At 36.1% G+C, this 14,426-nt stretch overlaps 1 protein-coding gene across 1 annotated transcript; it reads left to right on the top strand.

The window, feature by feature from the left end:
• The first annotated feature begins 12,300 nt into the window (after positions 1-12,300).
• Positions 12,301-13,476, top strand: LOC139722926 (galactose-3-O-sulfotransferase 3-like). The gene has a single exon (XM_071634209.1). It carries the CDS (start codon positions 12,301-12,303, stop codon positions 13,474-13,476), a length of 1,176 nt encoding a protein of 391 aa, XP_071490310.1.
• Positions 13,477-14,426: the final 950 nt, after the last annotated feature.

The following is a 14,426-nucleotide window of genomic DNA, read 5'->3' as shown; positions in this document are numbered from 1 at the left end:
TTTTGTTTTCCAAAACTTATCGGCAAAACAGGATTCCCCGGGATCTTCAAGTTGACTTTAGTTTACTCATAAAACAGAACATGGACCCTACCACAATTTTGTGGTAGGGTCCATGAACAGATTAATACCTTTTACGAAATCGGACATAAGTCGCAAGTTTAAACAGAATACTGTACTGTATAGAAGATGGCCACATCCGTCTTTACAGAAATTTCACCTCACAATCAGTTCGTCTGATGATTTGAATAAAAAAAAAACAGTTGATAGCTGTTTTGATATACCGCATCCCTCTTAATTTCAGATGAAAAGAGAATAAAGCATTACTAATTGTCCAGTGAATATTTTCGACGCAGCACACGTCGTCTACATGGTTTTGGACATCACGATGCCTGTGACTTTTAGCACCCGCTAATACAGCGTGAGTACCAGGGAGATGGAGAGAGATATACATTGTACTACGGTAATCTCTTTCCACCTCCTTGAGCATACTTTACTTCTTCTCGAACTGCGCATGCGTGATGCGTTCGATGGTTATCAGGGGGGTGTTTCATAAAGCTGTTCGTAAAGTTACGAACGACTTACGAGCGACTGGTGATCAGTTCTGATGTGTTATACTTATCAGAATTTCCATAATTCAGCACAAGAACTGATCACCAGTCGCTCGTAAGTCGTTCGTAACTTTGCGAACAGCTTTATGAAACACCCCCAGTTCGTGTACATATTTAAAATTTTAGTTTCTATGATATACTATTAAAAGCCAAGATCGGTGTAACCATGTTCAGTCTCTGGGTAATTTCTGTGATTCAATTCAATGATAGCAGTAAATGATGTTTCAACAAATCTTGACTGTGTAGCTTGAGTTTGACTCAGATTCATTGCCCATCACACACACACACACACACACACACACACACACACACACACACACACACACACACACACACACACAAACACACAAGCACACATACAGAGAAATAGAGGAGAAATTGTCAATTTGAACGTTACGGTCTGTTTTTTATTTCACTTCACTTTACAATGTTTATCCACTTGCATTGTGTGTTTGTATGTGTGCGTGTGTGTGTGTGTGTGTTTATTTGTTTTTGTTGGTTTTTTCATTTTCTGTCTGTTTTCAGTAAGAAGTTGTGGCAGTTTTTGTAGTATGTTTTCTTTCCGATTGACATTTCATCTTCTCGAAGTCACGCATCCATGCTCAACGCTTGGAACAGTCAGAAGTCTGCTATGACATTGTCATTTGAGTGTTGCTCTATAGGCCTACAGTCCGATGTAAAATATAGGCTTTCCACCACTGTCCACCGGACGGTTTCCACGACGCTTTTAATGATTAATGATTAATACCATCAGTGACATTGCATATTATGACGTCCTTACGATTGCTGGGACCCCCCCCCCCCCACCACCACCACCACCACCACCACCACCTTCCCGGTACCCCCGTCTGTTATCTCGTATATCGGATGCATGCTTGGTGTTTGCACAGGGCTTATGGTATGGAGTCGGCTCCGTTCGAAATCACTTCCACAAAATGTAGTACATACCACAACTAGCTCTATTATAGTGCAGCGCTCCTCCTCAACAAGCACACAGGTCAATGTACCTTCGTGATTGGCTAATTACCCCTTTGAAGATATAAAAGGAGGAGGAGGAATAAATTTGAAGAAAATTACTAAGAAGTAGAAGAAGACCGCCTGCATCTGCATGGTAAGTCCCACCTCTCGCTTGTGTAGTGGACAAGATAACTTCGAGCATTGCCGTTGTATATCACTAGATTATTTTGTTACTGTTCAGTATTTTGTTTTCTTTTCATCAAGTTCAACGAAGTTCAGAATTAGGCACCGTTGACCAACATCCAATGCATTAATCAAAACTGCATTTCATCACGTTTATGTGAGATGGATAGTAGATTTGATACAAACGAGTTATTGGGATAAAGCAGATTGGTGGCCATTGCTTGTAGGTCCTGGATGAGAGACCTGGGCCCTGTTTCATAAAGCTGTTCGTAAAGTTACGAACAGCTTACGAGCGACTGGTGATCAGTTCTGATGTGCTACACACTATTGTACTTATCAGAATTTCCATAATTCAGCACAAGAACTAATCACTAGTCGCTCGTAAGTTGTTCGTAACTTTACGAGCAGCTTTATGAAACACCCCCACGGTCCCTGAAATCATAATTGATAGGAACCGGGGAGTCTCTTTCCACCTCCTTGCTGGACCGACAAGCATGAAGAAAATATACAGTATTACAATAGCGTGGAGCCCCAGATGATATTAGAATATTCCAGCGGGCACAGATCCCCGATTCTCTCGGGTGATTCCGTATGAATGTTTTCCCTTGCATTGATTATGATCATTAAAAACATGTTTATACAGAGTATAATGTAGGATTATTATCATGATTTTTCTACACAACAAGATAATTATCTCACTAGGAGGAGAGGTCTACATTGGTGTCATCAAGTACAATCCACTGATCAGACTAACATGCATATAATAATTTTATGGGTTTTCCCGGTCAATTTCATATATTGAATTGAATTTTTTGAATTGAATTTATTTATTCAGCATAAAAACAACAGAGAAAGACAATGATGAGCAATCATGACAGACACAGAGAAAAAAACATAACTTTGGAATACATAAAGCTGAAGGGAAGCAGCCAACGAGGAATTAAGTTTCCTTAAAATCTGGCCGACCCAGAAAATCCATTTTAAAAAATGCATTGGTGGTAAATTTTTCATATTTATTAAAAAAAAAATGAGATGAACAGATATACCATTGCAAGACAAAACATAAAGCAATACAGCATGATATACAATACACTACATTTACATTACAAAGACAATACGAATAAAGTGAGTTACGATCATTAGATAGAATACATGTATTGCCAGCCAAGCATGTCAAAAACTTAGGAATTATAATTTTGTATAAAATTCTCCTTAAGTTTACGTTTGAATACATTAAAAGAGGTAACTTTACGAATATCATCTGGTATTGAGTTCCATATAAGCGGACCTTGATAAAACACAGATTTCTGAAATAATGATGTTCTTACTTTTGGGATATGAAAATTCTTAGCGTTTCTGGTATAATATAAATGAATATTGCAATTTAAGGTGAAATAATGCATCAGAGAATCGGGTAAAAGCTTTCTATGCCATAGAAACATAAGATTACCTAAAATATATTTATATCTGTCATACAACTTTAAAATCTTTTGGGAATTAAAAATTGGTGAAGTGTGAGCTAAATAAGTTGAATGGTTTATAACCCTTATTGCACGTTTTTGTAGTTTAAAAGTCTGTCTATGTATATATTTGCAGCACTTCCCCAAACAGAAAGACCATATTCAAAAAAAAAAAAAGGCGCAAAAAAAAATTGCATTATATATCATTTTAAGAACAACAGTGGGTAAAAAGTTAAATCGAAAAAGTATCCCAATATTTTTGAAATTTTGTTGCATATAATATTTATGTGATCTTTCCAAGTCAATTTATTATCAATTGTGATTCCTAAAAATTGCAAAGACACTTCATGCTTAATTTCAGATCCTGCTAAATATATACTAATATCCTTGACATCAACATTTCTATTGGTGAATATCATAAAATGTGTTTTACTTGTATTTACTGATAATTTATTCATATATAACCATTCAGAAATTATACTTAGCTCATTATTGACTATAATTTGTAATATTTGGGGATCATTATGAGATATAAAAATACTGGTGTCATCAGCAAACAATATATATCTAAAAACCTCAGACGTATTACATACGTCATTCATATATAAAAGAAACAAAAGAGGTCCCAAGATTGACCCTTGGGGTACTCCACACTTCAATTCTTTAGATTTAGATTGAGAACCATCCACAACAACATATTGCACTCTGTCGGATAAATAACTGCGGAACAAATCTAAAACAACTCCTCTTATGCCATACAAATACATCTTACTAAGTAAAATATCATGATCAAGACTATCAAAAGCCTTACTCAAATCCAAAAATATGCCGATTAAAATTTCCTCATTTTCTATTGCACACATCACATTTTGAATAAAATTGATTAAAGCATGAGAAGTGGAGTGCCTCTCCCTAAAACCATATTGGCTTGAAGTGAATATATTGCACTCTTTGATAAAGGATAATAAACGAACATAAATGCATTTCTCAAAAATCTTTGAAAAAAGAGATAAAACAGATATCGGGCGGTAGTTACTTAAAATCTCTTGAGAACCTTTTTTAAAAACAGGTATTACACGTGCTATTTTCAGTTTATCTGGGAAGACACCAGCATCTAAACACTTATTGAATATTGCACACAGAGGTTCACATAAATAATCAATAACTCTTTTCAAAACACAAATTGCAATTCCATCTGAACCTGGGCTTGCATCATTCTTAAAATTCTTCACAATGTCAACAATTTCATCAGGAGATATTGGTTTAAAAAATGCAGATTTCTCATTTTTGATAATATATTTTACATTAGGTGACTTCTTATCATCATCGAACTTACGTTTCAAATCATAACCAACATTAACAAAATACTCATTAAAAACATCAGGAATTATATTCTTATCTGAAATCAATTCATTATCAACAATAATCTTATCAACACAGGATTTATTTTTATGTTTTCCCAAAGCCCTATTAATAACTTTCCACGTTTTACTACTGTCACCATGTGCAGCCTGAAATTGAATCTTATAATACAGTTTTTTTGCCTGCTTAATTGTATTAACAACTTTGTTTCTAATTTTCTTATACACCCTTTTTCTATAATCAGTTGGATTTTTTAAATATAACTTATACAAACGGTTTTTCTTTTTTATAATCTTTCGAATTTCATCATTAAACCAAGGTGCACTTTTATTACTTTTGCTTTCCTTTAAATCAATGCGTTTTAAAGGAAAATATACATCATAATAATCTAAAAATACATTTATGAATTCATTATAACAATCATTGGCATTAGGAATTGTGATATTCCATTGGAAACTATTCAGATGCTGCGCGAATCTAATTATATTCATCTCACTGATTTCACGTTTATGAAAACATTTTTCTTTAAAAACAATAGAAATTTTATTACAAATACAATATATGGGAAAATGATCGCTTACATCACATAAAAAAAGCCCCGATGAAGATACATTCACACTATCCTCATTTGTAAATATATTGTCAATTAACGAAACCGAGTCTGGAGTAATCCTTGTAGGATATTTGATAAGAGGAAACATATTATGAACCAACAACATATCAAAAAACTCATTTACGTATTGCTCTCTATCTATTCTTAAGAGGTTAATATTGAAATCACCCATCAAATAAAACACTTTTTTCTCATTTTGCACAATTTGTAATACTTCACTTAAAACTTTCATAAAATCTTCAACACATTGATTAGGTGGTCTATACACAACTCCAAATAAAATTCTTCGATGATTCATTTCAATTTCAGAAAATATACTTTCAATATAATTATTGTTTACATCCAAGTCAGTCCTTCGTTCAAATTTGACATCATTTTTTATATACAAACCAACTCCACCACCCCTCTTAAATCTACGACTATTTGCAAAGAAAGAATAATTATCAAGCCTGTACATATCAAGAGGTGAGTTAGCATTCAGCCATGTTTCAGAAATTCCTATTATATTTGGTGCAATATCAATTGAAGTTAAAAATGAGTTTAAGTTATCAAAGTTGCGAGACATGCTCCTACAATTAAAATTAATACAAAAAAGGGGAGATTCATTTTCTTTTGCAATCATCTTAGAATGTAAAACGCTGTTAAAATCTTTGGTTGAATAGTAATACTGATCAGAGACATATTCGTTATCGCTAGCAGGAGAAATATATTCATGTAGTTTTTTAAGTTCAGGGTTCACGTGAGAAAACTGGCATTGGTTGACTATATCAGAAAAATACATTGAGCAACAAAACAAGACTCACTACACACAATTAAAATAACTTCAAGAACTAAGAACATACATGTACATAAGAGAGGGTGAGAGCAAAAAGAGAGTCTGCTCCTAAAGAGTGAATGAGGATGCATTAAGTATCAAGGAAATTTGATTAGGTTAACATATTATATGTGTATAGTAGATGTCAGTTTACGAAAATAACATATTTTGTTTAAAGCTTTTTCAATTCACTGACTGACCATATTCTCTTTCTCACAGTGGATCCATTGGTTGCTTTGACCAGCACGATGACTCTGCCATCACTGGACCATGCTGCACACTTTTGTCATTCAAGCTCCTATTCCGAGCATTCACTTTCACGCATTCCGCGCTCGCAGCACTGAATCAGCAATCAAATACAAAATCCGGTCATTCGAATTCAATATCGGAGCATTCAAATTCACTCTCGGAGCATTCACATTCACTGTCGGAACATTCAAAAACCATTATCGGAACATTCAAATTTAAGAGAAAAGCACGCATTTCAGCAATCAACGAGCATTCAAATTTATGTCAAGCTGACTGTCAGTCAAATTCGTGAACAGGCAACCATGTTCCGAATAAGTGCATTCAATTTAAAAGAAGTCCTAAATTTAGTTATAGTGTGGGGCCGTGTATGTGTGTCTTTTTCATTTAGCTTTGGATAAATTATATTGGGCTCTATAATGAAGGTTATTTATTTTGCACCATAGAGGTACACCTTCACTGAAAAAAAAATGCTTCACGCCTAGGTTTACCGATATACGTTAATGATATAATCTTGGGGAACTGACGGTGCACAAAACGGACATATCATGCAGCACTCATTTTGGTAATGTTTTGATGAATTCGCTTACACTTCGCTATGTGTGCATGTTTTTAGCCCCGAGGTGTAATATTTTTCCTACATCCCTGGAATTAAGGGGAAGGGGAATTTCATTCTTTGCATCCCCCTCCGATCGACGCCCCTGTGTGTGTATGTGTATAAATGATATAAAGTAATAGCAGTAACTATTTTGATCCGTCATTATCAATCAGACTAAAGTTCCCAAACACTAACTTGACAAGTTCAGATTAGGTCCAGTGTTAGCTAGCTGGTTGAAGGATGGTCACCAGCAATAATGGCAGAACAATTTCCTGTGGTTACATAGAGTTTAACAATATAAATCAGTACTGTTGAAACTGAAATAAAAATAACCCACCACATTTCCGCTTTGCTCGTAAAATACTATACCAGCATAACCCCAGCTAGACCTTGATAGAATAATGCTGAAAGAAAATCACAAAGTAAACAATTAATCATTTAGGCACATTATAATCCGTTGATAGCTGTTTGCCGTGAATGCGATATGGTGTGATGTAATCTTGTGTCCATCAGAGTTGTGTCCTCTGTTTCATCGTTGTTTTAGAAGTGGAGGGTATATAAATAGACAGGAAAATGACCACGAAACGAGTGTAGGACAAACTCGTGGTAACTTGTGCGCGTTATACAAAGACAGCTGTGCTGTGCACTGTCACTGACTGTCATCTCATAAAAGTGTACGTGCAACATGCTCATAATAAAATTATATATGCATTTGTAAGGACCTACACTGTAAATGTCATTTTAGTCGATTGACAAATTAAAGTTTGTCAAGCATGAAATTTGGTTTGTCGTGCAAACAATCAATTCACATTTATACAAATAACTTGCCATGTCTGCAATGCAATTTGTCATGGAGCAATATTTGTCGAGTGTGATTGTAGGTACACATTTGTCATGTATAAACAATTAGTTACAGTGAAGTTACACTGTAAATATATGTAAGCTTAATGCACAAAGCAATTCATACAAGAAATCTGAAATAATGCAGGTTTTCCCGGCCATTTTGTAGAAATGTCATTTACTTTCATTTCATATGCATTCAAATTCGTATATTTGAAGCGGTGCAGTGGCTTTGATCAAACGATCTCAGGTTTAATGCTTTCAAATGAGTTTTGGCACCGAAATTAGTGGTCACAAGTTAAAAATTTCTTTTTTGGGCATGGGTTTCCAAAATTGTGCATTCAAATTAGTGCAATGGGCTCGATAAGCACTTTCAATTTTGTTTGAAAGCAAGCGATTTTTACAATTATTGAGCATTCGATTTCATAATGCACGTAATACTTATAAATAGGCAAGAATGATATTATGTCCAGCTAGTCATTGGATGTGACTTTAACTTTCACATTTCATTATCATGCTAAGCGCCTGTTTTTATATCTTAACATCCAGATTGTTTTCTTTTGTTAACATGTTACGTAAACTTCAGCATAAAATCCTCATTTCGTCGTGCCATCTCGTTGCTGTCTTTATCTCTAATTTACATATCCTAATTTTCATTAAGATCATCTTATTGTGTTTACAATCTTCATTTGATATCTTTATCTTGATTATCGTCATCATATACAGCTTTCTGATCATCATGTATGATCCACATGTAGACGTTTTTTAACATTCGATTTAAAACGCAGCACAAGTAATGTACTTTTAAATGGACATTGTATACGGGTTTAATTCAAATGCTCCTGATATGAACTTGTTTGCCCAAATCGGAATTTGAATACTCGGAAAGAGCTGATGAGAAGTGGAGACGAAATTGAATAACCGTTCAAAAAATGTATGCAGATTTAATGAATTATACAATGCGCAAATGCGAAATTGGTTGCCAGATTAGTCAATTTGAACGAAAGTAAACAATATTGAATGACCGTATTTTGATGCCGGAGCAAATTTGACGAAAATGAATGCTTATTCTATAAAACGGAAAGACAAAACAATGAAATTGACCGGGAAAACCTAAGGTGTAAGAAAAAAAAAAAGGAAAGAAAGAAAGAAGGGAAACTATACGACACGACCGAAGGTCTTACTGGAAGTGGAAGGAAAAACACCAATGGGTAGGAATTTGAGAGAGCATGCAACTAAATCTATATGCATAAGTCTGTTCTCATGGCAACAACCGAGTAGTATAACAGAAGAGTCATGAGCATAATAAAAAGGAATGTTAGTGCACTTGTGTATTGTAGCTAAGAGGGTAAACAACACTTAAGTGCTGTTTACCCTCTTGATCAATCCACGTGTACAGTATATGTATCAGCAAGTTCATAACTTAAACCTTTTCCATGCAGCCTGATGATCAGTGGTCTTTAAGTCAGTACTAGCATCGTAAGTTTTGTCATTGACCTCTTGCTTAACAATATTCTAGTCTATGACTACAGTAACTCATTTCCAGTTTCGAGAATACTTTAATTTTTACAGTTTCTTTAAGCATTCTTTGTGTCTGCCTCAGGCACACTCAGCAAGAATGTGGTCAATTGTTGATGATTTTATTATTCCTGATTCTCGCACTTTCATTCATCATTTTTTAATCATCAAATCAATCAAAGTTTGTGATAATTCTGTTACTCTTGTTGGATCTTCAACACTTTGTTGACAACTGAAGTATGTACAGTATCAGTTAGCCTTCAGCTTGCTATTTTTTCCCTTTTTTTGTGGGGGGGGGGTAAATGACGACAATGTGTGACAAATGACTAAGTTGAATAGAATTTGTTCGAAAATGATCGACAAAGGACGAATTCCAGATTTCTGGGGACAAAATTGAACTACAAATCTATTACATTTAATGAAAACATTTTGAAAATGAACGGAAAAAAACCTATCCGTGAGTTTTAGTTCTGCGAGCACACGCATACTCCCGGGTGGCACAATGGAAACATAGTCTCGCGCGGGGCATTTACCCCTTGGGCAATTACCCCAGACATGCCAGACCCTTCCCCTGACCCTTACCTTTATCTTAAATCCTGAACCTAAACCTAACCCTTACCCAAACTCTTACCCTAAATCTAATCTTTCCCCTGTAACCTTTATATATCACTAACCAGAATTTAGTCGGGGGGGGGGGGTGCTTTAATACGATCTCGCGCTTGCGCACAATACCATTTGAGCATATAGTTAGCGGCGTCTTCCCTTTCGCGTGTCACGCCAAAGCTCGTTTTGTATTTCGTATAGAGGCCAGGGCTTTCCCTGCACCCCAGACCCGGAACTCAAGCAAAACCTGGTCCTTCTCTTTCCACAGGGAGGGATGGCGTCAACCAACAGTCAGGAGAGACGGGCTAAAGGAGGGTTGATTTTGCGGTCTACGTTTATCCAGCTCTGCGCGGTGGTTACTGTTGTCTGCGTGTATCTTTCCGAGAGTCAAAAGAGCTATCTACCTCGTGCAAGATGTAGGGTGAGTACAAGACCTCATAATCAGTGATCCATAATAGCCAACGAAAAATAATCTCTCTATCTGATTATGATTATACTCCATGTTCCAATGTTTGTTGATGGATAGAATATGACGTCAAAGAACCAGAACAGGAAACGCCGATTTTAAAACAAACAAGCAAACAAACAAACAAACAGAAAACAGTTGAATCAACATCGCTGTTTCAAGTAGCTATATCAACCCAACCTCATTATCTAGTTTCTGCCTATCCGTTCAACTCCAATCATGACGTGTAATCTCACTGCCTCAAACACGGGGGAGACCAAAAAAAAAAAATATATTGAATAATTTCTGACCATTATCTTCAAGTTTTGTCATTCAAACTTATTTTGATATTAAGCGAACCCCGATTAAATAATGGTCTTGGATGATGTTCTTTATTTCTAGGGTTTGTTCTTCGGAAATACACTACGTCCGTATACCGGGATATTCGTTAATCCCAGCATTTGGGGCGTCATTCCGGAAGTCGTTACTCCGAAGTTTCGTTAATCCGAAAATGAACGTGCTTATATACAAGTATAAACTTACCTCCGATTGTTTGTTTGTTTGTTTGTCCGATTGGTTGTTTGTTTGTTTGTTTGTTTGTTTGTTTTTCATTTTCGGATTAACGGAATGAAGAGCAAACAAGAAATCTCCCTGATTTCAGAATTTGTGGTAAGGCAAAATTTCATACCTTGTTTGTTATGTTAGTTAGTTTGTTTGTTTGTTTCTTGTCTGAGGTTTACAATTGTATTTTTAGCTTTTTTACATAGGTTTTCCCTTTCATTTTCAAACTTTTTTCATTCATTTTTGATAGATTCATAATTCAATTTCGTCCCGAGAATTCTGGAATATGACAATCCTGGTTTCAAATTCGTCTTTTGTTGATCATATCCTAACGAAAATAATCTATTCAATTTAGTCATTATTTTGGCACACATTCTCGTCATTAATTAACCATTCAAATTCGTCCGACACACTCGCTGCACGCATAACAGCAATAAGCAGTTTCATCCTTTCAGCGATCATTTTCGTCAAATTTTCCTTAAAACTCATTTCATTTCTTTTCTGTCATAGTTTCTTGGTAATTTCATTTTTCCTGCAACTGTGCACTTTTTTCCACATTTAGGTGTAACACACACACACACATGTACCTCACCTCTACACACAAAATATGCACACACACTTTCACATACGCATACACACACATTGACACATAAAAACACGCTCTAATCAGGGTACACACCGAAACAAATATTTTAAATGCTTGTCGCAAAAGCGAAAACAGTGATCCGCGATTTCAAGGCACATTCTGATTAAAGACAATTTCACATGTGTAGGGCCTATAGTGTTTAAGTCCGTTTTAGTGTAAGAAAATTAAAAGACATTATTACTATCGTTATTATCATTATTATTATTTTTATTATTATTATTTTGCAGTTTTCCATGTTAAACAAAGCTTGTTTCATACATAAGATGCAAAGGCATAAAATTAGAAAAAAAAAGCGCTCAAATCCAAATGTCGTCACTACATAATTACAGATTGCCTTTGTTTTTGGTGTTCTCTGGCCGCCGAATACCGGAAAAAGTGAGAAAATGCCGGCGTAGAAGTGGTTCACCTTCTCAATCCTCAAAAGACCAATACCATTTGACTAATACGAATGTGTCCATTATTTGTTAATTTGTAAATTTATTACACGATACGAACACGGACGAATTTGATTCTTACATTTTCCAGTCGATGAGCGGCGGGGACGAATTTCAATGACAACTGTCTATTTTGAGTGCGATGTCTTTGAAAAATGGTTGACGAAAAACAAATTAAAATGATAATTGACTAAAGTGAAGTTAGGATTTGCATTCTGTGTGCTTCTCGGGACAAATTTGAATTTTGAAAATAGTTGAAACCGATTTTTTTTAAGTGCAAAATGGACGGAAAAAGCTTACCATGAAATGGTTAGTATTTCAGATCTGTTTGAGACCAAATTGATCTGACAATTGTGATTCTTCTCTGCTAATTCAATAGATTGAAAGGGCGTCGCTCTTCAGGAACACAGTAATGCCAGCTAGATCTTCAAATGCGACCACTGGATCTCGGCAGTCCCCTGGGACGGACTATTGGAGAGAAGACATCATGCGTCAATTGTACAACGGAACTCCCAGTGAAGAAAGTGCCATAATACCTATCAACTCAACTCAAGATCCGTCCGGTACGATTTCTCCTCCAAACATCCCTTGCAAACCTGCTCAGAGGGTTGTGTACGTGAAGACGCATAAAACAGCTTCGACCACCATGGCCTCTATCCTCGAGAGATTCGGATATTTGCGAAATCTCTCATTTGCGTTAGGTAAGAAAAACCATATCCTATCGAGCGAAAAGTTGTTCAGGACTTTCATGCCCTTCCGAGTTCCGAATAGGACACGAACAGATTTTGACATGTTGGTTAATCACGTCAGATATAACCGCAAGGATATGGACATCGCAGTACCCAATGCCAAGTATGTTTCTATTCTCAGGAATCCAGTATCACAATTAGAGTCGGCTTTTGGCTATTTCGAAATGGGAAGACATTTGAAAATAAGAACAAAAAATCCCTTCGAGACGTTTATGAATAATCCGCAGTATTACTACAGGAAGAAGGCTTATTTCTGGACCAGAAGTAGAAATGGGCAGCTGTATGATTTTGGCTTCGATCACAAATACGATGAAGATAAAAATCATATTCAATCGTTGATTGACAAAATATCGCAAGAAATAGACCTGATGATGATAACCGAGTACTTCGATGAATCGCTAATACTCTTTCGGAAGCTAATGTGCTGGGACTTCAAAGATATTTTGTACATATCCAACGGCATTCGCAGCAAGAGTCACAGATACACAGTCACTGATGAAATCGCCAGGAAGATTCGGACTTGGAGCGCTGGAGACGTGATGCTATACGAACACTTTAACAGGACGCTTTGGAAGAAAGTGGCGGAATATGGACCCCAATTTCAAAAGGACCTGGCCCACTTCCACTCCCTGGAAGAGAATGCCATGGATTCATGCGTCAACCAGTCCAAGAATGACACAAAGGATCGGAGAGAAGACAAACTGATGTTGAAACGCAAGTCCAAATTCTGCGTGGATCTGATGCGTGGCGATGTACCGTATACTACCCTCATTCGGCGGACTATGGTGAAGCGTGCTAAAGAGGAAGCTGCCCGGAGGGCGCGTGAACGTGGCAGTTGATTCAAGTGTTTTTGAAGATGGATTGGTGCTATGATCGTCAATACGGCCACTTCCGGGTTAGCACTAGCACACATAAGAGCATTCTTCTCATCTTTTTTTTTTACATTCTTCTTACTTTATTATAGGTGATACGCTACCAGCATATCACCTTATACTGTGTTTGTCAAAATCTTTCTTTATTTCTGGACACTTATTGTTTCCAATGTTCAGTTGTCAATTCACAATGCAATTTTCTATGGTCATGTCAAGTTTTAATATCTGGCCTTTCTTTGTGTCTTGATCATGTATAAGTTTGAAATCTTTGTTCATAGTTTTTGTCCGTGTCTTAAATTGCTAGCGAGAGAAATCACTACACTCTTGCTCTGGGTCCGAAAGCCATTGGAAGAGGGGGAGATAATTAGTGTATTATGACGTCATTAGGTCATTTACGTCTATACTTGAACTTGATAACCGTAATACATGTGCGTGTCATCCAAAATTTGTAGTAACTGCTTTCGAAACGTACCCTGTTTCACTTTTGCGCTCATGCGTCGATATCCAGATGATTGATATTTCGTAAATGGCACGTGAACATTTTCTACAAAAACTTGTTCGATACTCATTTTGTCTTGTGATATTAATGTGTTAGTGTACTTAGATTTGATAAACAACCTTATCCAAAATTCCTCTGTTTCACTTTCACTTTCTTATAAGTTAAAGGGATGGTACAGTATTGGTGGAGATGGGAATTGGGATTTTAACTTTTTGTGAGATACCAAGAAAACACTTATGATATAGTACAGAGCATACCATTTTAAGAGGAATTCAAAGTTTATTTGATGAAAATCGGGCTTGGAATGTCTGAAACATCAAAAAACAAAGTACAAAACAAAGCGATCGTAATAGAGTGTACGTCCCACACTTTATTAGAATCGCTCTTTTGTTTTTTGTTTTTTTGGATATCTCAGCCA

Source organism: Diadema antillarum, unplaced genomic scaffold, assembly GCF_040938485.1.
Source record: "Diadema antillarum isolate AM-2024a unplaced genomic scaffold, OU_Dant_1.0 scf00000177, whole genome shotgun sequence".
NCBI lineage: Eukaryota > Metazoa > Echinodermata > Echinoidea > Diadematoida > Diadematidae > Diadema > Diadema antillarum.
The sequence above is the reverse complement of the archived record's forward strand: the minus strand, read 5'-3'. Positions and strand labels throughout refer to the sequence as shown.